Source organism: Dreissena polymorpha, chromosome 1 (genome assembly GCF_020536995.1).
Source record: "Dreissena polymorpha isolate Duluth1 chromosome 1, UMN_Dpol_1.0, whole genome shotgun sequence".
Classification (NCBI taxonomy): domain Eukaryota; kingdom Metazoa; phylum Mollusca; class Bivalvia; order Myida; family Dreissenidae; genus Dreissena; species Dreissena polymorpha.
This window is the reverse complement of record NC_068355.1, coordinates 61,864,717-61,888,308: the sequence shown is the minus strand read 5'-3', so window position 1 is coordinate 61,888,308 and position 23,592 is coordinate 61,864,717. Positions and strand designations below refer to the sequence as shown.

The window sequence follows — 23,592 nt, the reverse complement described above, 5'->3', positions numbered from 1 at the left end:
AATGCTGCTCGAGCAGCATTTAAATGCTGCTCGGGCAGCATATTGCTGCTCGAGCAGAAATTTACTGGTCGAGCAGCATTTAAATGCTGCTCGAGCAGCAATATTCCTGCTCGAGCAGCAATATGCTGCTCGAGCAGCATTTATTTTTAGAACAAGCCATTGAACCCGTCAGCCAATCAAATTTGAGCTTACGAACGGACGACATTAGCTATCTCTACGGAAACGAAATAGACCGGTGTAGCGTTAATATTGTCAGATCGTGAGATCTGACGATTTTCACAGTACCCCCGTGATATTGCTCCGATCAGTCGCCGTAAAAAATGTCAGATTGATGAAAAATAATATTTAACGCATTGTTGTTTCAATTCAACTTAATTTCGCGTTTTAACAGCTTGCAGTTATTTTCGGACATCTTGCTTTCGGACGTTGAACCTAAACACATTGTTCACAACAAAGATATCAAAACAGTAGTTCTAACGCCATGCAAACATTTGAATTTTAAAACGATTATGTTTTAAATGTTATATATATCGATGATGTACATGCATTACGTTGTAAAGAAATATGGTTATGCCTAATTTACAGTCCTGAGTGTTGCAGTTTTTTAATACAAAGATACAACATTGATTTAAGAAAATATTTTCAGATTATAATATATATATATATATATATATATATATATATATATATATATATATATATATATTATTTCAGCTTAAAAAAGAAAAAAGTTAAAAACTGATTATGAACCAAATTCAGTTCCAGAAATGTATAATCCCAATCGGTGTTTTTATCATTATTTTAGTTAACTCACATGTACACTCAATTCAGGAAAACTATTGTATTATATTTCACACAATCATAGTTACCACTTTCATCATTTATTTAATATGTCAATAAGCTTGATTGGTAATTGTCGGTTCAGCTCGGGTAATGCTTTAAAGTACCCTGTGTACTCTTAAGTAAACTTTAATGTACCCCGGGTACGCTAAATATACTTAAACTACCGTTGGTCTGTCTATCAGTGCAGTCAATCACAAACTTTTCAGTGCTTTATCTCAGAAACTCAATATAAGTTTTCAACATGAAACTTTATGGGTGTATAAATATAGCTGAGGAGAGGTGCCATGCACAAGAACCATAACCCGTCACTTTCTGATATAAGAGTTATTGCGCTTTGTTGTTTTTGTATGATGTAACTAGGGCTATATCTCAGATACTATATAAGATTTTAAAATGAAACTTAATGGGTGTATAATTATCAATGCACGAGAACCATAACCGTATACTTTCTTACATAACGGTTATTGCCCTTACTAATTATTGTTATTTTATGATGTAACTTTTCAGGGCTATATCTCATTTATAGAACCATGCATAAGAACCACAACCCTTCACTTTCTTAAATAAGAGTTATTGCCCTTTGTTGTTTTTGTATGATGTAACTTTTCAGGGCTTTATCTCAGAAACTATAAATACAAGATTTCAACATGAAATTTTATGGGTGTATAATTGTCAATGAGAATAAGTGCCATGCACAAGAAACATAACCCTAGTACATATGTACATGTCAGATGTTACTTTACAGGACTCTATCACAGATACAATACATGAGTTAAAGATGAAATTTAATGGATGTTAAGATATCAATGAGGAGAGGTGTCATGCACAAAATCTATAACTCTACACTTTCTTAAATAAGAGTTATTGCCAATTGTTTTGTTTTTTTATGTTGTTGCTTTTAAATAAGTGAGATAAGGGTACAACCCTTCAAATAAACTTTTCTGTTAGTTCTGCACCCATCAATAATCAAAATTTATTTGGCGGGGGATATCAATTTAACGAATTTGCTTATTATTAGTCTAAACGTTGAAATAGACTTAATATTTTAAGTAGCAATGAGAATATAAGACACAACAGACTCTTCAGTCATCAGTATTATGTTAGCATATCTTTAGTCGGTTACTGAACTAGGGCAAATAAAGTTGAAGTTTATCAGGTGGTCTAAAAGTCCTCACCGCCTAGCAGATAAGTCTACAAAGTATTTTAAAACCGGTTCGTGAACATGAAATGATAAGTCATTTACGCCATCGGGATTATTTATTTTAAGTCAATATGTTTTTGGCACAGAAGGATTTTATTAATATTTTGTTGAGTTCTCAGATTAATCGAGCCCGAAGCACTTCCTGCTACAAAAACTTATTTTCGAGAAACAACACATATTGATAATTTCCATTTTAATGTCGTGCGGGTCTTTACAGTGAAGTGATCGAGTCGCACAGATATGTTTGCCGCACTCCATGAATCAGAAGTCTGCGTCTCAGGACTAGTCTCGATAAACTGAATCATGGGCCTGTCGCAATATTGTGGGATGCTTTTTCATGACCAAACATTTGGCAGTCTGGAAATAAAGTAAAAATCATTCATACTTAACTTAAACAACAACATTTGTTTGCAATAAGAAAAGCATATATTCACTAGATTAAGTGTTCACAAAAAATACTATTTCTGAAAATAAAATTGCAAGAACGATAGTTTGACAGTGAAAAGTATTCATGTTTTATGCATCATAAATATACAATCACATTAAGACACTGAAAAACAACTTTTCATACAAAATTATATAATGGAGCAAAAAGAATGCTTTTTTTCATTATATGACACATTCATAAATTTAAATATGAGTAATCTTCTTGTTTAACCTTTTTTCAGGGTTATTTGAAAAAAGTGGGACTCTATAACACAGTTTGATCCTCAGGTTATGATATTACATATGAAATATCATGTCCTTTATAAATTAAAAGAAAATGCAAGGCTCTAAAAACCAATGCACCAACAGAAAGGTACGATGATTATATTCTACATTCTCCCATTATTTTGTTGAATAAAAGTTAATGCAGATCTTTACTAAGCAAACTAGAGTTTTGTCACAGACGTGACAAATACCCCCACGTGCCGCATTGACACAGACTATTTTGCATGCCGTCTTCACAAAACAAGAGAATCAAATTTATGGCGATTTTTAAGAATGATAATGCCATTATCATTTATGGCAATTTCCACCTTTGAACTCTTGAATTCTTTAGCATGACATGCAGTCCAAATTTATGGCCATTTTTTTACTTTTGAACTCCAAGTGTGACCTAGACCTTGGAGTTATCCACATAATTCTTTTGCATGACACATCGTCCAATGACTGTGAACAAATGTACCATGTATTTTTAAAATCTCACAATAAATGACATAGTTATGGCCCGGACAAGATCATTTATGGCCAATTTTGACCTTTGAACTCACAGTGTGACCTTGACGTTGCAGATATAGACGTAATTCTTTTGCGCGACACACCATCCAATAATGGTGAACAAATGTGCCAAATGATTTTAAAATCTCACAATGAACAACATAGTTATGGCCTGGACAAGCTCATTTATGGCCTTTTTTACCTTTGAACTCAAAGTGTGACCTTGAACTTGGAGTTATCGACGTAATTCTTTTGAGCGTCACACCGTCCAATGATGGTGAACAAATGTGCCAAATGATTTTAAAATCTCACAATGAATGACATAGTTATTGCCCAGACAAGCTCATTTATGGCCATTTTTAATCTTTGAACTGAAAGTGTGACCTTGACCTTCCAGATATTGAAGTAATTCTTTCGCGCGACACACCGTCCCATGATGGTGAACAAATTTGCCAAATGATTTTAAAATCTCACAATAAATGATAAAGTTATGGCCCGGACAAGCATTTGACCCTTGAACTCCAAGTGTGACCTTGATCTTGGAGATATCGACATACTTTTTTCACGCAACACACCGTCCCATGATGGTGAAAAAATGTACCAAGTTATTTTAAAATCTAACGGTAAATGACATAGTTCTGGTCTGAACAAATTTGGTTTAAAACACACTAAGTGACCCCGTGACCTAGTTTTTTACCCAGCATGACCCATATTCAAACTTGGCTTAAACATCATCAAGATACAACTTGTGACCATGTTTGGTGAAGATCGGATGAAATTTCAGGACAGACCGACCGACAGTACGACAAAGTGACTCCTATATAGAAATATAAAGCTAATTTATTACCATCAATGCAAACACTCCACAGCTGTTTCCATGGCGCTGTTTGTTGCAAGGTGGCGCTTTGAACTCTGAACTGAATTTTTCCAAACCACCTTTCACAATTTGCGCTCGTTGACACATGAACTGGCTGCAACAAATATTGTGTTGGTAAAAATCAACAAAAATCATGTGCCTATATACTTAAGTGGTACTTTATCTATACCAAATCAGTTTTCAAACATATATATATATGTGAAGCTATTAACACATTATTTGAAACACATAAGTGTGAGAGATAGGACACAATAATAAATAAGAATGAACTAAGAAAGCAAGCTTAAATTTATATATAGCCTATCATTTTTAAAGTGTTGGTGGTCATTACAAGTTAATATTTAAGATAAAGATCCAAATATAGAAAACAAATAAGATTTCCAAAGTTTTTTGAATATCTTGTTTTAGGTATATTGCCTGAGGAATGATAACTGGAACTGGCCAAAAAAGCTCCCTTAATGTGACCTTTGATCTCTTGTTAACGCATGCGCTGCAGCTTCTCTACATGGAGAACATATGTGGTAAGCTATATTAAAAATGGCATATTCAATTATCGAATCACAGTTTGGATAAGCTCAGAGACACACATTAAATGCACAAACACCAACTGCTACTGTGACTGCTATATCAAGCAGGTAAGACAAAAAATGAATTACAGCTTTGAACCTTACCAGAACAAATCGAACAAGGCCTTGTTGTTACCACCCAACGAGTCATAAATGAATACAGTCCTGGACATAACACTTGCAACCAGCAAAACCCAGTGATTGTTGCCTTTACATTATGGCAGCATAACTAGATCATACATATTGAAGTCCACCTACAATTATAAATTATAATGTAACTTAAACAATGTATACATTACTAAACAGTGAGAAATTTGCTCAAATTACTTCAAAGAAGTATAGTGGCATGCTAGAATCAAGTACAGTTTAAGTTGTCAGACTATATGGTACTCCTGGAACAACTTTGTAGAGGTCATTTGCAAAGAACATGTAGATTTTATGAAGAACCACCACTTTTACATAAAAATTCATGTTATGTAAAACGAAGACTTTGGCATTCATATCTCACAGACATATCAAGTCATTACCACTGCCACCTTCATCAACATAATTATTGGACACATAGAGAACTACTATATCTCACTACATACAAAATGTGGAAGCCCTAGATCCTAGAGTTAAGGACAAGAATATTTTAAAAGTTTTCACAAAATAAGCAAGCAAGAAGTGTATATAATGTTCAATTTTGTGACCCACGGGTAAGGGGCAAATTTGACCCAAAGGGCATAATTTGAACAAACTTGGTAGAGGACAATAAGATGTTACTGCAAACCAAATTTGGTAGCCATAGTCCGAATGGTTTTCAACAAGATTTTTTTTTTAATTTTCACAAAATAGGCGCATTATAAGCGTTTATTCAATTTTGTGCCCCCCCCCCCGGGCATAATTTGAACAAACTTGGTAGAGGACTTTAAGATGTCACTTCATACCAAATTTGGTAGCCCTAGGCCCAATGGTTATGGACAAAAATGATTTTTAAAGTTTACCCTAAATTAGCCATTTATAAGCATATGTTCAATTTTGTGACCCTCGGGGCAGTTTTAAATTTGACCCCAGGGGCATAATTTGAACAAACTAAGAAGAAAACTAATACATGTCAATACATACCAAATTTGGTAGCACTATGCCATACAGTTATGAACAAGTAGATTTTGAAAGATTTCACAAAATAGGCCTTATATAAGCATATGTTCAATTTTGTAACCCCAGAGCAGGGTCAAACTTGACCCCAGGGACATAATTTGAGCAAACTTGGTAGAGGACTATAAGATGTCACTACATACCAAATTTGGTAGCCCTAGGCCCAACGGTTATGGACAAAAAGATCTGTAAAGTTTTCACAAAATAGACCCTATATAAGCATATGTTAAATTTTGTGACCCTCGGGGCAGTTTCAAATTTGACCCTAGGAGCATAATTTGAACAAATTTGGTAGAGGACTATTAGATGTCTCTACGTACCAAATTTGATAGCCCTATGCCCAATATTTATGGATGAGAAGATTTTGAAAGATTTCACAAAATAGGCCTTATATAAGCATATGTTCAATTTTGTAACCCCAGAGCAGGGTCAAATTTGACCCCAGGCGCATACTTTGAACAAATTTGAAATAGGTTCATCCAAGGAACATTACTGAGAATTTTCATCAGAATTGGACCAGTAGTTTAGGAGAAGAAGATGTTTAAAGGAAAAGTTAATGCACAGACGGACGCACGCAGGCACGGACGGACGCACGCATGGCGGACACAGGACCATGACATAAGCCCCGCTGGCCTTTGGCCAGTGGAGCTAAAAATCAATTAAGGAAGGGAGGGAGCACCCCTCCCTAACCCAACCATAAAGGCCCCTGGGCATCTGAAATATGATCACAAGCACTAATAATCATATTATAATGATAAAACCCGGTCACCACTGTCGATAAATTGGAAATTGTTATGATTGTGAGATATAATGTAAACATTTGCATACAGATCAATCTTTTTTCTTCAAGCCAAACACAAAACAACAATGCAAAATTAAAGTTTTAAAGGTTTTCAATGGGTACAAATACTAGGGTATTTATCTAGACATTGGAAAAGTTGAAAAACATGAAAATATCATCAAACATCTTAAATATATTTAATTGTAAAATATGTTTTTCTTGATTTTTCTCCAAACTTTACACAAATATGGGTGATATAAAAAATAACTAGAAATGGCGCGGCAGAGGCCGACGTGTATCCCCACGCCGCATGTTTGACCCAGGGGTGCCCCAGGGTTGGTAATGGGGCTATGCATAGTTGAGATTGAACGTATTGTCATAAGATAAGTTCGGTATCAATTAGATGTGAATCGGTGTAGAAATGAAGAAATTATAGTAAAAGGCAATTTTGGGTGGGCGTGGCCTATGTGGGCCGGGTGCCCCAGGGTTGGTAATGGGGCCATGCATAGTTGAGATTAACCATAATGTCATAAGAGAGGTTCAGTATCAATTTGAAGTGAATCTGTGTAGAAATGAAGAAATTATAGTAAAAGGCAATTTTGGGTGGGCGTGGTCTATGTGGGCGTGGCCAATGTGGGCGGGGCACCCCAGAGTTGGTAATGGGGCCATGCATAGTTGAGATTATCCGTATTGCCATAAGAGAGGTTCAGTATCAATTTGAAGACATTCGGTGTAGTCTCCGGTGCACTCAAAATGTGCAGCTCCATGAGATACACATGCATGCCAAATATCAAGTTGCTATCTTGAATATTGCAAAAGTTATGACCAAGGTTAAAGTTTTGGGACACACACACACACACACATACAATGACAGACAGGCAAAAAACAATATACCCCCGATCTTTCGATCCAGGGGCATAAAAATGAGTAAAAATCTCTGACCCGGCCCCAACTCAACCCACATAACTTTTGACCCTGGGTTCAGATCAAAATTCCAAATAGTGCAGGGTCGCACATATGCTCATAGCTACCATGTGTGTAAGTTTCAAGGTTCTAGTGCTTATAGTGTAGGAGGAGAAAGTGGCCAGGACGGACGGACAGATGGACAGACGGAAGATGGAGATAACCACAATATCCCCACTTTTTCTCCGAAAAGCGTGGGGATAATGAAGCCTAAATGAAAATTTTTCCTCAAATTTTAGATGTTAAGTTATGGCAACAGTTTTGTTTGTATTGCATAGGGAAAGGGTTCAAGTTTTATAAATGAGTAGGGCCGTTCTGTCAGATGTAATCACTTTTTCACCACAAAAGATGTTAACCAAATGTTTTGAATTTTTTTTTATAAATGTACATGTCTTTTGCACTTAATAAAATCCCATTAAAACATGTTATCAATATTTTGTGTGTTTTGTCAACATGCAGTATGTTCTTAAGCAAAATATAAATACAAAATCAGAAGTGTTCTAAAACAAGGGCTGTTTGTAAAACATGCATGCCCCCCATATGGGCTGTCCGTTGTAGTGGCAGCCATTGTGTGATACGTTTTTTGTCACTGTGACCTTGACCTTAGACCTAGTGACCTGAAAATCAATAGGGGTCATCTTCGAGTCACGATCAATGTACCTATGAAGTGTCATGATCCTAGGCAAAAGCGTTCTTGACTTATCATCCGAAAATCATTTTACTATTTCGGGTCACCGTGACCTTGACCTTTGACCTAGTGACCTCAAAATCAATAGAGGTCATCTGCGAGTCATGATCAATCTACCCATGAAGTTTCATGATCCTAGGCATATGCATTCTTGAGTTATCATCCGGAAACCATTTTACTATTTCGGGTCACCGCGACCTTGACCTTTGACCTAGTGACCTCAAAATCAATAGGGGTCATCTGCGAGTCATGATCAATCTACCCATGAAGTTTCATGATCCTAGGCGTATGCGTTCTTGACTTATCATTAAAAAAACATTTTACTATTTCGGGTCACCGTGACCTTGACCTTTGACCTAGTGACCTCAAAATCAATAGGGGTCATCTGCGAGTCATGATCAATGTACCTATGAAGTTTCATGATCCTAGGCCCAAGCGTTCTTGAGTTATCGTCTGACACCACCTGGTGGACGGACCGACCGACAGACCGACATGAGCAAAGCAATATACCCCCTCTTCTTCGAAGGGGGACATAAAAATTATGGAAACAAGATGCGTTTGTGAAACACAATGTCCCCCTATATGACGTTTGACTTTGAAGGATGACCTTGACCTTGTGAAGGATGACCTTGACCTTTCACCACTCAAAATGTGCAGCTCCATGAGATACACATGCATGTCAAATATCAAGTTGCTATATTCAATATTGCAAAAGTATTCATAAAATAAGCTTTTTGGGCCACATATATTTGACCTCTGACCTTGAAGGATGACCTTGACCTTTCACCACTCAAAATGTGCAGCTCCATGAGATGCACATGCATGCCAAATATCAAGTTGCTATCTTCAATATTGCAAAAGTATTTATAAAATAAACTAACTAAACTTAAACTCAAACTAAAAATACCATTAAAGCGGAAAGTCTCGTCCTTGATATGACATGAATTAAGCCCAGTTTTCTCAGAACAAGACACATATAATTCACTGTTCTATATTTAGACCTTGCTCTCTATATATTAAACATTATATTCTCTATATATTGGACCTTGTTCTTTATAAATTAGACCTTGTTCTTTTTATACTTTATACATTAAACACGATGTCCTCTTACTTGACCTTCCTCTGTAATACAATATATCCTCTATATATTTTGGTAATGTGTCATTAAAAATGAATGAAATAATAATAAGTGCTGTACCGTTGTTTATCGAAGGTTTTAACATGGTTTTTAGTTTAGATGTGTAGGAATTGTACCACAAGGGTGACAGTCTGCATGGTTTAATTATAAGTGTCTGAAAGACTTTGTCATCCATCATATTTGACATTTGACCATGTTCAACTTTTATTTTGGCTTTTTTTCAGTTGCTTTTGAATGCTTTATTAAATCGAAATTTAATCATTAGTTCTGCTATAATGTAAGTTTGTTTTCACTTTCTGGAGGTTTATAAGAAAAACATTCATTTTATGTCCCAAGTGTACATGTACAACATTTAATAACCAACTTCAGGCTAACATTGAAGATTATTGGAGAAACAGTTTGATTAAAATTGACATTAATTTGAGAAGAGGAAATGTATTTTTGTAATAATGTTATGGTAAAGTCAAATATACTTCCCACACATTATCATTTATATGCTTATATTTTTCTTCTGAAGACAAAATATGGAGACATACCCATATAGTAAGAGTAGTTCACCCCCAGAGTGAAGAAACCACCTTTTTCTCTTGGAGATTACACCCTTCTGTGTACTTCTTTCCAGAAAATTAGTGCCTTTGTTTATTTTTTAAAAGCTATAACCTGTCCATCAAACATGATAAAAATTTCGTACACTTGGGACAATACGATATTTGTCTTGCAAAAAAAGTTCACAGGGTTTTGGCATCAAATTTTCAGTACATCTAGTGATAAGCATTAATGGTTTGAAGAAAATGATGTAAAACCTTGAAAATTCTATCTTATGAAAAATTTAAAATAACTTTCTTGCAAAATGTACACTTGGGACAGGGACAAATTCTGACCACATTTAGTATTCAGCTGTTCAAAATTTACATGAACAAATAATTGTATAAATACCTGTACAAATGTGTAGAAAAAACATGTGACAGGTTAAAAGGACACTTTTTGCCTATAAATATTGAAGCACTTTATGATGCCACCTCTTAATATACGTGAAGAGAGTTGAAAATTGTGGCACAAAATTGACAAGAACATCATTGCTTTGAACACTTGCTACAAGAGATATCAACCTAAGTTATAAGAAGCATTGTTTTATTTTTCTTAAAGCATATGCATTTTTATATTCATTAAATGATGGCAATACCTAATATTTCTGAAAGTTTTATTGAAGTATAGAATTGAAAATTGCCTTTAACATAAAATGTCACGCAAAACCAGTACACTTGGGGCAATTTTAAGGATATTTTTCAATATATTTTGTTAATGAAGCAAGTTATTGAGAAGAATTTTCACATTTAAGTTAATCACATGGAAACACTTCTGTAAGATAAAAAAAGAACTCAAACATGCTTAATGGTAAGAAAATAAATGCATGTTTTATTTAGGCTTCATCATTTTTTTAATCACCCATAGGATATGATGCGGCATTTGTCTTTACGGAATATAAAAAAATCAATCATTTTTACCCGGAAGTTGGCGCTGTAATAAATTTGCTATTCTTTGTGTTATTTTACCAAGCTTGATTAGGAATTTTTGAAAACGCGCCATGGAGATTTTCTTTCACCATTAAAAATAATAGTTCACGGATTCAAACCATAATTCCTGATTAATATGTTGCTACAGTGGATTCCTGTTCTTAGCATACCATGTCAGCAAAAATTATGCTAATAACAGGAATATGCTATTAACAGGAACACACATTTTAGCATAAATATAGCAACTGGGGGCATACAATAAGTCAAATATGTTAATAATTGATCGTCAAAGTGAAATTTAAATTCAACATTGTATATGATTGATGTTTAAGATAACTATTTATCAAATGGAATTGTATTCTAAGGTGTTTGCATTTACATTTGAGCATATTTTTGCAGATTTAAAGCATATTTTCTTGGCATTCTGAGAATGTTATATGCTATAAAGACTAAGTGAATTCTGAATATTGGGGTTAAAAATTATGCTATTAATAGAAGAAAAATACATTAAAATTTAAGAATTAATCTGTGCTTTGACATTCAATATGCTAACAAGGGACAAAATTGTCACAAAACCAGGTTTTCATTGTGAAAAAAAAATCTGATAAAGGGAGAAAACTCAAACTGAACTTTTGAAATGAACAAACAAAATTAACCCCCTTTGTAAGTTTGTTTTTTTTTAAATCTATTTTTAGTCGTGGCAACCTTGACATTGGAGATATTGATGTGATTCTTTCGTGCGACACACCGTCCCATGATGGTGAACAAATGTGCCAAATGATTTTAAAATCTCACAATGAATGACATAGTTATGGCCAGGACAAGCTCATTTATGGCCATTTTTGACCTTTGAACTCAAAGTGTGGCCTTGACCTTGGAGATATCGACGTAATTATTTCGCGCGACACACCGTCCAATGATGGTGAACAAATGTGCCAAATGATTTTAAAATCTGACAATGAACGACATAGTTATGGCCTGGACAAGCTTGTTCCGCCCGCCCGCCAGCCCGCCAGCCAGCCCGCCCGCATTCACCAATCTAATAACCAGTTTTTTCCTTCGGAAAACCTGGTTAATAACAGAAATATGCTATTATCAGGTATGCTAATAAGTGGAATCCAGAAATTATCCTTCAGTCTGACAGAATTTTGTAGCCTGTCAGACCAAACATCTGACAGATTATTTTACATTTTGCGGTGTCTGACTTGGCTTCTCACTTTTGAGTCCATGATGCTAAATGTTTAAGATTCAACACTAGTTTCCTCAACCTCACGACACCAGAGCTCCTGTGATACAAATATACTTAAGTGGTATAAAGAGATATTTTTTTCCCTGCAAATTGCGTTTAGTTCCTCACTTCTGGTTAAAAACAAACCTGTTACCCTCCGATTGACTGTCAATTTAAACAGCAAACTCCAATACATATTCCTGTTTATATTCTTGTATGAAAATGTCCACAACATATGGGCGTAGTTATATGGGGACTGAATATTCAAATACATGTAGATTAAGAAGTACAGTAAATGACATGACAAAATGCTGTTAAGACATATCATCATCCTTAAAGTAACATTACTATTCAAAATCAACGAAAATTTCGTACAATTGTTCGTAAAATAAACTTAATCAATTAAAAATCAGTGTTCCTTATGGCAATTGCCGAAATTTCAACGTCAGATGTGATCTGGTAAAATAGATGTTTGTAGATACAAAATGCTCGTTTTTATTATTGTTTTGCATATCTATTCATACGACACATGAACACATAAATGGTGTTCGTGTGTCGTATAAATAGATATATTTCGCGGGAATTAATTGTGGCCACAAATAAATAAAAACGAGCATTTTGTATCTACAAAAATCTATGTAATAATACCACATCTAGCGTTGAAATTTTGGCTATTGCTATATGGAACACTGATTGTTCAGGTGTTGCCTTTATTTTACAAAATACTTAACAAAATTTTCGTTGATTTTGAGCGCTATAGAGACTTTAATTCTAAACGAGCTATACATGACATTATTCTTAAAGGGGCCTTTTCACAGATTTTGGCATTTTTTTAACTTATTCATTAAATGCTTTATATTGATAAATGTAAACATTGGATCGTAAAAGCTCCAGTAAAAAAACAAGAAAAAAATTAAAAAAAGGAAAAGAGCATTGCCCGGAACAGGTTTCGAACCAGTGACCCCTGGAGTCCTGCGAGAGTCCTGAAGTAAAAACGCTTTAGCCTACTGAGCTATTCCGCCGAGTACACATTCTTGACGTATTTTATACCTCATATAAGCAATCTTCGTAGTTTCACAAAATTTAACGACAAAAAAAGAACTCTCCAAATTATTCAATCGTTTCGCGTTGCAACGCTTTATAATTTTTAGGTTTTAAAATCGTCAAAAGATGCATATAATGGCTATATTAGAGCATGGTTAATGTTCGGTATTACTGTTTCCTCACAAATATCATAACTAAAACGAAAACTTACGAATCTGAAACAACTTTTTTCAATTTTGTCAATTTACCAAAGCGTGAAAAGATCCCTTTAAGAGGGGCATTTCAGAATAAAGATAAAAAGATACAAACGCTTCGCAGTGGAAAAATTATTTCCTGCAAATATTTTTTATCGAAATTATTGCTGTCAAGACATGTTGTACAATAGCATGCCATGGTTAAAATGAGTGTGTAATACAATGCCTAAACTCTTTCTTCAAAGTTTGGGAAGTCTGCTTTAGGGACATTTAAATGGAAGGACAGATGAAAGGTAACTCATTATAGTGCCACCAATGTAATTATTATGCAATTTTTTCGCAGTTCAGAGCTGAAAATAACATCCCAGAACTTAATTATGCACTGCCAAGTTATTCAATAAATAGTAAATTGTAAACATTTCAATTATGAAAAATTAAACAACTTGTAATTCAGACACAACTCACATTTTACCTGTTGTTAGCTTTGAACAAGCTAATTGGCCTCGGTGAAAAATAATTTACATTGAAATTGAGAAAAGTCCTCGAGAACTCAGTGCCCCAGATAATTATTTGGGAAATAGGGTTTTCAACCATTGATTTTGAAAAATAGGGCGATTCCATTCTTCATATAGAGTGAAATGAGTAATAAAAATGCATACCTTAAAATAATTGCTGATTTACTTCCGTTGACGCTGCACACTTGTATTGATTCAATAGAACTGTAAACTATCATCATAAATTTTAATAAACTGATGTTTCGTAATATCTTTAATCCTTGAAACTGTCCATGATATAAACTTTAAAAAATGTTGACAATTTCTAACCAATGACATGCCTTTTTATACTTTTGACAGGTTTGTTAAGTCACAGACTTTCCATCATGTTTTTTGGATGTCAACTCAACTGCTGTAGACACAGTTTCTAACAAAATCTATAACACAAATGATTCGGCACTTATTGGCTCTTGCTTTCTTAATACGAAAAAGTTTGCCATCGGCTGATATTTTGGGCGTAACAATCTCGGACGTCTTTCGACCTCTCTCTGCTATTTTTATTTTGCATCGTAATAGAAACTGAAAGTACAGACGCTTTACAAAAACATGCACAATGAGCGACGAATTAGGTCAGATTGAAAACGCATAGCGTTTGAATAACTATGACCGTTTGCTGGGCTTGCTGAATGTAAGCGTCACCGCGTTACGATAATAATTCCAAAGAGAAAATACCTTAAATGAGCAAAGCATTTTTAATCGAAGTTTTGTATCGTTAATTTGACGAATTTGCGTAAAAGTCAAATTCATTGCGTTTTCAATACTCATGATATTGTATTTCTTTGCATTTTTATACATTTTAATAGGGTGAAAGACGCAGATACGCAGCTTATCTGGGGCACTGAGAACTGGTTAAGAGACATGATATTTTGCCTTTTGGGATAATTGTAAAAGTTAGAACAGCAGATATACATGTATGGGGAGAACGAGAAAAGTAAACAATGTTAACCAGAAAGGCACAATCACAGGCAATCGGCACCTGTGTCGGAAGCAATTATTAAGAATCATTAAGAAAGTAAATCGATAGAAACAGAGAACCTACACTTGCGCACCCTTTGAGCCATTCTAATCAGTCATCGTCCTGATTTTCGCAAAAGTTTTAACAGCCGTTAGACATTTATGATCGATTTTCTTATTAAGCGAATGGCAACAATTTTTTGATCGACTAGTTTGCAGCCAAAATATAAAGCACTTACCGCGTGTCAATGTTAAAATTTAAATAGGTCGTCACATAAACTTGCACAAGATGTGAAAAAGGCACCATCATGGCGGCAGCCATTTTTCCAAACAAACCAGTTTCGCAAGGGAAACGGCAAATATAACAAGAGTTCTGATTGGCTAATGCCATAATCTAAAAATAAATGCTGGTCGAGCAGGATTTTTCTGCTCGAGCCGAAAAATTGCTGGTCGAGCAGTAAATTTGCTGCTCGAGCAGCATTTTGCTGGTCGAGCAGCATTTAAATGCTGCTCGAGCAGCATTTTTTTCTGCTCGAGCAGAAGTTAAAGTTTCGACCCCTTTGGTATCCCATAGAAAATGGCCATAGAAAGGATTTCATGACCAATCATCACACGAATTGAGTCGCGTTCTGAGAAAACTGGGCATAATGCATGTGCGTAAAGTGTTGTTCCAGATTAGCCTGTGCAATCCGCACAGGCTTATCAGGAACAACACTTTCCGCCAAAATTGGATTTTTGCTAAGAAGATACTTCATTTGAACGAAAAATGTCATACAAGCGAAAAGTTTCGTCCCTGATTAGCCTGTGAGGACTGCACAGGCTAATTTGGGACAACACTTTACGCACATGCATTATGCCCAGTTTTTTCAGAATGCGACTCAATTATGTCCGGGCAGGAGATCAAACATTCTATCCTCTGATTTGGTGTCCAGCACTCTACCAAGTGAACAAGCTGGCCCGGCTCTCACATAACTTTAACTACAACTTAAATAGAAGAACACAAATATACAGCTACGGTTTTAACTCAATTGCAAGCACAATGCAAGTCTTATTATACTGACCCTGTTTTGTGTTTACAGTGAGTGGGACCAGAAACATATGTACTTCTTTGTGTAGGCCTAATCAGATTGAAATGTTCCATTATAATAAAAGTAGTTAAGAGTGTTTAGTATGGTAATGCTATAAAGAAGTGAAAGCACTAAATGGATAATCATGTCACAGGATAACAGTTAAACAAATACAAATTAACATTTTCAGAAAGAGTTTTTTCTGATTGAGGACTTACAGACAGACGTGGTATTTTAAATATGAGTAGTAGGATTTAAAATATTCAAAAGGTTTTTTCAATATGATAATTTATTTGCAAGGTCATCATTACACATTTGCAAATTTCATTTCATTTGCAGATACAGTAAAGGTTTTGGTTTCTTGAAAACATTTTATTATTATTATTATATAATTATTATTGTTATTAAACATTTGTTTTCAGCAATTATTATGCCCCCCTTCAAAGAAGAGGGGGTATATTGTTTTGCACATGTCGGTCGGTTCGGTCCGTCCACCAGATGGTTTCCAGATGATAACTCAAGAACACTAAGGCCTAGGATCATGAAACTTCATAGGTACATTGATTAGGACTGGCAGATGACCCCTATTGATTTTCAGGTCACTAGGTCAAAGGTCAAGGTCACAGTGACTTTAAATAGTAAAATGGTTTACGGATGATAATTCAAGAATGCTTAGGCCTAGGATCATGAAACTTAATAGGTACATTGATCCTGACTGGCAGATGACCCCTATTGATTTTCAGGTCACAAGGTCAAAGGTCAAGGTCACAGTGACTGGAAATAGTTAAATGGTTTCGGGATGATAACTCAAAATGCTTACACCTAGGATCATGAAACTTCATAGGTACATTGATCATGACTGGTAGATGACCCCTATTGATTTTCAGGTCGTTAGGTCAAAGGTCAAGGTCACAGTGACAAAAAACGTATTCACACGATGGCTGCCACTACAACTGACAGCCCATATGGGGGCATGCATGTTTTACAAACAGCCTTTGTTTTTTGTTTGTTTTTTGTCATGAAAATATGATCACTTTAAGGAATTCTAATGACTTCCTTATGCAACCTTTTGAAGTATAATAACTCACCAAATATAATTGTCAGCTTGTATATCAGTTAGTACTTGGGCCTAGGATTGATTGAATTTCAATTATAGAGTCACACATTTAAATGTACATTATTACCTGGTATCGATTGAACATCAGAGAAATGACATTTCAGTGTTCATTTAGTTTAAACATAACTGTATTCATACCAGTTGAATAGATGTCAGCAAATTATCTGTACATTTGATTAAAAAAAATGAATGTGCAGAAACTTATTTTAAAAAAAGGTCTTTGTGGTGTATTGAATATGGTGTCCACATAGCGACAGGGGGTACATGGGTTCAATCCCCACTGTGGGAGCATTCTTAAGATCTTCAAAGACACTCAAGTACTGGTTTTACCCAGGAAATGGATTTCAATAAGCCTTTGTCTTTTGATGCCATAAGGATTATATATATAGGTTTAAACTAACATTGATGCATGATCTAAAGAGAACAATTACACCTGGTATCATCCGCATCATTGTAAGCTGGTTACTTAAGAGAAGAAACGGAAGATCTCTATGAACTTTGTGGGCAGTGGGTCAAAGATCAAGGTTACAGAGGCTTGTTTCTTGAAAATGTTATTTTGTTCCTGCAGGATCTCTAGAAAATGCTTTGACCTATCATTTTGGAGGTTAACAAGTTAAAGGTCAAAGTCACAATATTAAATCTCGAGGCCAGTGGTACTCCATACAAGTATGAGTAGTATTTGAATGTAATTTTGCTTGCATCTTTCTACTGTTTCGACTTCATCAACACAATCATCACAATTTTAGCGCCTGTTAACAAACTATTATACATTACTTTCATGCTTTTATTTGGGTTACACTATTTGTATAAAGGATAGTGTGTCTTTAATAGCTGTGTGGAAAGTATGGATTTAATTTATTTTCTTAAAGCTATACCACTTGAAAGACTCTGTAGTGATTACATTAGATATGTTTAAATTATGGTAGCTCTCATAGCTAGGCACCTACAAGCATTTATAGGATTTCTATTTGTATTTTGTACAAAATTGAGATCTTTTGCTGTTTTGTTATGAATGCGGGAAAAAGGTTTGTAGAGTGCTTTTAAGTACAATGTCACATTCGTAAAACAGATAAATGTATGAATGTTCCTAAAATTACTTTACAGAGTGGTGAGTTACTCTTATCTTTGAGGAACAGAAATAACATAAATTACTCTTTCTGTGCTTTCAAGGTGATTATTCAGTTTTGGAGATAATCTTGTTTTTGCGGAATACAGTTCAGCTAATAACTAGAATACAGTTCAGCTAATAACTAGAATACAGTTCAGCTAATAACTAGAATACAGTTCAGCTAATAACTAGAAAACTGAAAGCAAACATTTGGAAGGAGTAAAATAACTTATGTTTCTAACAAAGAGACAAAATATTGTGAAATGTTGTAATTAAAATGAAGAGGCAAGAGTTAGTGAACTTGTTATGTGATGAACAAAAGACTCTTGTTACAACTTGATATTTAGTGAAAAGACTGGTCCTTGTTGAATATAATATTATTGTGTATAAGGGAGCAACAAAATAATGCATAAAAACTATGATAAATGAAAGAGCGACAAAAATTAAACTTTCTGATGTGTACAACTCGTGTGTTTTAAATATGCAAATGTAAATTGAAAAAACTGGCAAGAAGACAAATCCTGCATGTTAAGCATATGAAAGTATATGCATAACACAAGCACACACTAACAATATTATTGTGAAAATTGCTGGAGCCAAAACATCATCATAAAAGCTCACAGACATTGTGTTATGACTAAAACATAACTATTATAATATTGTGATAAGAAAGAAAGAAAATATCCATTATTGTATTAAAATTAAAATGCCTCTAAGACGTTTTCTGGCCACTTCTTCTCCACGTCCTTCAAGGGATACCAAGGATACAAGGGAATGCAAATCAGCAGGCGGGCGGATTTTTATTACTGAGTTCCGACTCTTGGAACATGATTCTGAGCTTGACAGTGGGATTTTGAACCATATTAGAAAGGAAAATGGCGTCGAAAGCGTAAGTTTCTGAAATCATGATAAATTTTTCAAACACGTTTTCAAAGTGTTTTTTTGACTGAGTTTAATTCCTTGTGTGCAGTTGGTTTCTTCTATTTTACTGATGTTTTGTAGGGATATTAATCATGTTGAAAACAATATTTTAAACTATGTTTAACAAATTGTTGAAGTATATTTCGTATCATTATTTAAGGTTCCCTGTTCACATTTAATAAATTTACTAATACATTGCAGTAGATCATAAAAAATATTGGTTACCGGGCTGAGGGGTCGGGAGAAAAAGTAAAGGAGTATAAGTCAGTACATGAATGTGAATAAACATGAAATGGAAATAAATTTAATGAAGCATTTTAATTCAGGCCAAAAATAATAGCTTATGCTTGCTTGAAGGCACGTTTCTCCTCCCACCTCACGGCCACCACCTCCTTGAAGAACTAATTAATAAAATAGCCTCTGAAACTCTAATGTATACTTGACTCAGCAAATCATATGCATATAGTTACAGATTTACAAGCTTTTCTATCATGTTATTTGAATTTCATTTTAGGAGACAACCAGGGTCTAGACGAAACGTTTCAACGCTTCATAATTTTAGTGACTTCAAATTATGACTTTTCAAAAACGAAAATGTATTTTAGTATGAGTGTTTCTTAATTAGGGCTAGAATTCACCCTGAAGTACACTTTTCATTTATGTTGTTGCATTTGTGACAAAAATGGTATGACTTCCACTTTTTAGTTGTTCGCATGCAAACAACTACGGTTAGTACTACATATTGCAAGTGGGTCTGCTCTTAACTACTTTAAGAATGATAACCACCACATCTGAGGCTATTACTATCTGCTAATTAGCAAGTATAGTGGGATGTTGTGTAACCTCGTTCATAGTGCATGCTACTATTGCTGTTTCTGGGAAACATTCTTTTGTTCTCAACAGATAGCGGCGATCTTTTGTACTCACGGGTGCTAACAATGCAAAAGTAGAAGGTTAAGTTTGTTTAAATTCACAGTTCTCATTGAAACGTTGAACATGACTTCACCAATTACTACAGGTATCTTATAGACAGTAAAAATGTTTTATAATCGCTAAAACCGAATATAAAAAACAACTAAATATGACAAGAATTATCTTTTTAAAAGGAAAACGGCCTAAATGCTGACTTTGAAATAAAGTTTGCAATTTACGTTTTTAAATAATTAAATTGAAAACAAAAGTTTAACTATTGTGTTAGTTAACTTGTTAGTCACATATTCACCGCATGAAATGTGTGTTATCAACTGATCGTTGTCAAACTACACATAAGTGTAAGTAGATAAAAATTATACAACAGGAGTACCATATATTAGTGTATTAAAGAAGATAAAAATTATACTATGGGAGTGCACATCATATGTGTCCTCACATGCCTTATTATGAGTGTATTTCTTCACCATCAACATAAATATATTGTTTGTTAATATTTTATTTACACGCAGTTTTCTTTCAACACATTTAAATCACACTTTCATAGCCGTGTCATGCCAAAATGGGTCTTATGCGTTTGGGATAGCGTATCTTAAGCCCAATCTGTGCATTTGCGCAGTCTGGTCAGAGGCGATGCTGTTCGCTATGAAATAACCTAATTTGTTATGGTCTCATTATGTTTCTCCTGACCAGACTGAGAGATGCTCAGGCTGAGTGGGCTATATACATATGACGGGCGCATATGGAATAAGACCCATTTTTGCATGACGATGGTCATTAAAAATCTCATCATAAATTGTAAATGGAACATTTTGGCACAATGCTTTTTAATACAAAATTGTTTTCAAAATAGCAAACTTGTAAACAAGGGCAGCCTATCCAGGCGTTTAGGAACGCTTTCTAGACATGCTGACCGATTACGGCAATCATTTGTGGTTGGATAATTAAACGATTTTCCTCTTAGCGTGACACTATACTATTAGTTTGTTTTCTCATCTTGAAAGCAAAACTGTGTTTATCGATAGTTAATTATATATTCCCTGGACGATTAAGTGAACGAGTACTGACCCTGAAATTCTGCGATATGGATTTTAACGCGTAATTGAAACTGGGCCACAATTTGTGTCATTTGAACATACAGAGAGTAGTCCGGATTTCCTTACACTTAATAGTAATACATCCTTTGCGCTGAGCACAGACACAGCGATGTACCCAAAGTTCAGAGGTTTTATCTCAAATCAGCCTATGAAATATTCGAATATATTCATGCCTGTCTGCGGGCGTTATGTAAAAGTCATTTAAGGTGAAAATCTGAGTAAAACAGCTACTCCGAAAAAGCGCATAAGTGCTCTATACCCATATTTAAGTCAGAGTTGTTTACACCGTGTGAACTGCTAGGGTAACAAGTAATGCATAAACAACAAGTACGGGTCAACAGGGCTGTCTTTATGACTACCTAATTCGTGAGTAAAAAGTATTGCTCGCAGATTCATTTTTTATTTAGTTTCATCAATTATGTTATTGTATATTTTGAATTTGTATATGGTGTCAAAAACCAAAAGTTTTGTTCAGGAAATTTCCATAATGAAATTATGTTGTTAGTAAGATAGGAATTCGATATTCAAACAATATTCATTTAATATGATGGTGATTGCATATTGTCTTTTTATTTAGTTCTCATTACCATTTCATCATACTTACTATGCTTTCTGAACGTCAAAAAAGGGCCATGTTGTTGTTATTTTGTCTAAGTTATTTCTATAAAATAAAAAGGATGATAAAAAGTGCACACACATCAAATGACCCGTGTGTTAAGACACACTTTTTATAAATTTAAATGACTTGTGATGATTTCAAACTTGCAATTAATTTTGAAAAATGAGTTGCGTCTTAAATTATGCAATAGCGAACAACTTCAGTGCCTTCAGCGCTTTGATTATATTATTTGTGAACAAGTCCCTTGAATGTTGTACATGTATGCCACCAGATCATGTCCTTAAATTACATGTTTATTGATTTATTGTAATTTTTAGCTCATCTATTTTTTGAAAAAAAAATTATGAGCTATTGTCATCACCTTGGCGTGGGCGTTGGCGTCGGCGTCCGGTTAAGTTTTGCGTTTAGGTCCAATTTCTCAGAAAGTATGAATGCTATTGCATTCAAACTTGGTACACTTACTAACTATCATGAGGGGACTGGTCAGGCAAAGTTAGATAACTCTGGCGTGCATTTTGACTGAATTATGTGCCCTTTTTATACTTAGAAAATTGAAAATTTTGGTTAAGTTTTGCGTTTAGGTCCACTTTTTTTCAGAAAGTATCAATGCTATTGCATTCAAACTTGGTACACTTACTAACTATCATGAGGGGACTGGGCAGGCCAAGTTAGATAACTCTGGCGTGCATTTTGACAGAATTATGTGCCCTTTTTATACTTAGAAAATTGAAAATTTTGGTTAAGTTTTGTGTTTAGGTCCATTGTATTCCTTTAGTATCAAAGCTATTGCTTTCATACTTGCAACACTTACTAACTATCATAAGGGGACTGTGCAGGCAAAGTAATGTAACTCTGACTGGCATTTTGACAGAATTATGTGCCCTTTTTATACTTAGAAAATTAAAAATTTGGTTAAGTTTTGTGTTTAGGTCCACTTTATTCCTACAGCATCAAAGCTATTGCTTTCATACTTGCAACACTTATTAACTATCATAAGGGGACTGTGCAGGCAAAGTTATGTAACTCTGACTGGCATTTGGACGGAATTATGGGCCCTTTATACTTAGAAAATTGAAAATTTGGTTAAGTTTTGTGTTTTGGTCCACTTTACCCCTAAAGTATCATAGATATTGCTTTCGTACTTGGAACACTCTCAAACTATCATAAGGGTACAGGAAAAGGACAAGTTGCATAACTCTGGATGTCATTTTTACGGAATTATGGCCCTTTTTTTACTTAGTAACTTTGAATATATGTTTAAATTTTGTGTTTAGATCCACTTTACTTCTTAAGTATCAAAGCTATTGCTTTCAAATTTCAAATACTTTCATGCTATCATGAGGTTACTGTACCTGGCAAGTTGAATTTTACCTTGACCTTTGAATGACCTTGACTCTCAAGGTCAAATTATTAAATTTTGCTAAAATTGCCATAACTTCTTTATTTATGATTAGATTTGATTGATACTTTGACAAAACTACTCTTACCTGACATACCACAATAGACTCCACCCAAACCATCCCCCGGATTCCCCCCCCCCCCCCCAAATGACCACCACACCCTCACACTATACCCCCCCACCCCCTCCCAAATTATTTTTTTTAAACGGTTAAAAAACACAACTATTTATTTTTATTATTAACCAGGTTTTCCGAAGGAAAAAACTGGTTATTAGATTGGCGAATGCGGGCGGGCTGGCTGGCTGGCGGGCTGGCTGGCGGGCTGGCGGAACAAGCTTGTCCGGGCCATAACTATGTCGTTGATTGTCAGATTTTAAAATCATTTGGCACATTTGTTCACCATCATTGGACGGTGTGTCGCGCGAAATAATTACGTCTACATCTCCAA

At 34.9% G+C, this 23,592-nt stretch overlaps 1 protein-coding gene and 1 long non-coding RNA gene across 7 annotated transcripts in view; one reads left to right on the top strand and one right to left on the bottom strand.

Annotated features, from left to right (window-relative positions):
• Window positions 1–23,592, top strand: part of LOC127831629 (leucine-rich repeat-containing protein 74B-like) — a 118,812-nt gene that overhangs the window by 28,231 nt on the left and 66,989 nt on the right. The window contains exon 1 of one of the 5 annotated variants that reach the window (XM_052356659.1): window positions 4,561–4,642. The exons of the other annotated variants lie outside the window; for them this stretch is intronic. Within the exon in view, the coding sequence (XP_052212619.1) occupies window positions 4,607–4,642 (36 nt within the window). The 5' untranslated portion in view covers window positions 4,561–4,606. Of the gene's footprint in view, window positions 1–4,560; window positions 4,643–23,592 lie in introns of those variants that run through there. 5 annotated transcript variants of the gene reach the window in all.
• LOC127831933 (uncharacterized) lies at window positions 1,040–15,221 on the bottom strand. Of its 2 annotated transcripts, none has more exons than XR_008026571.1 (4): window positions 15,125–15,221; window positions 4,793–4,941; window positions 4,092–4,215; window positions 1,040–2,401 (listed from the first exon to the last, which is right to left on the bottom strand). It is a non-coding gene; the product is annotated as an uncharacterized LOC127831933 (long non-coding RNA). The 2 variants fall into 2 exon arrangements; XR_008026573.1 differs by lacking the exon at window positions 15,125–15,221 and adding an exon at window positions 14,037–14,933.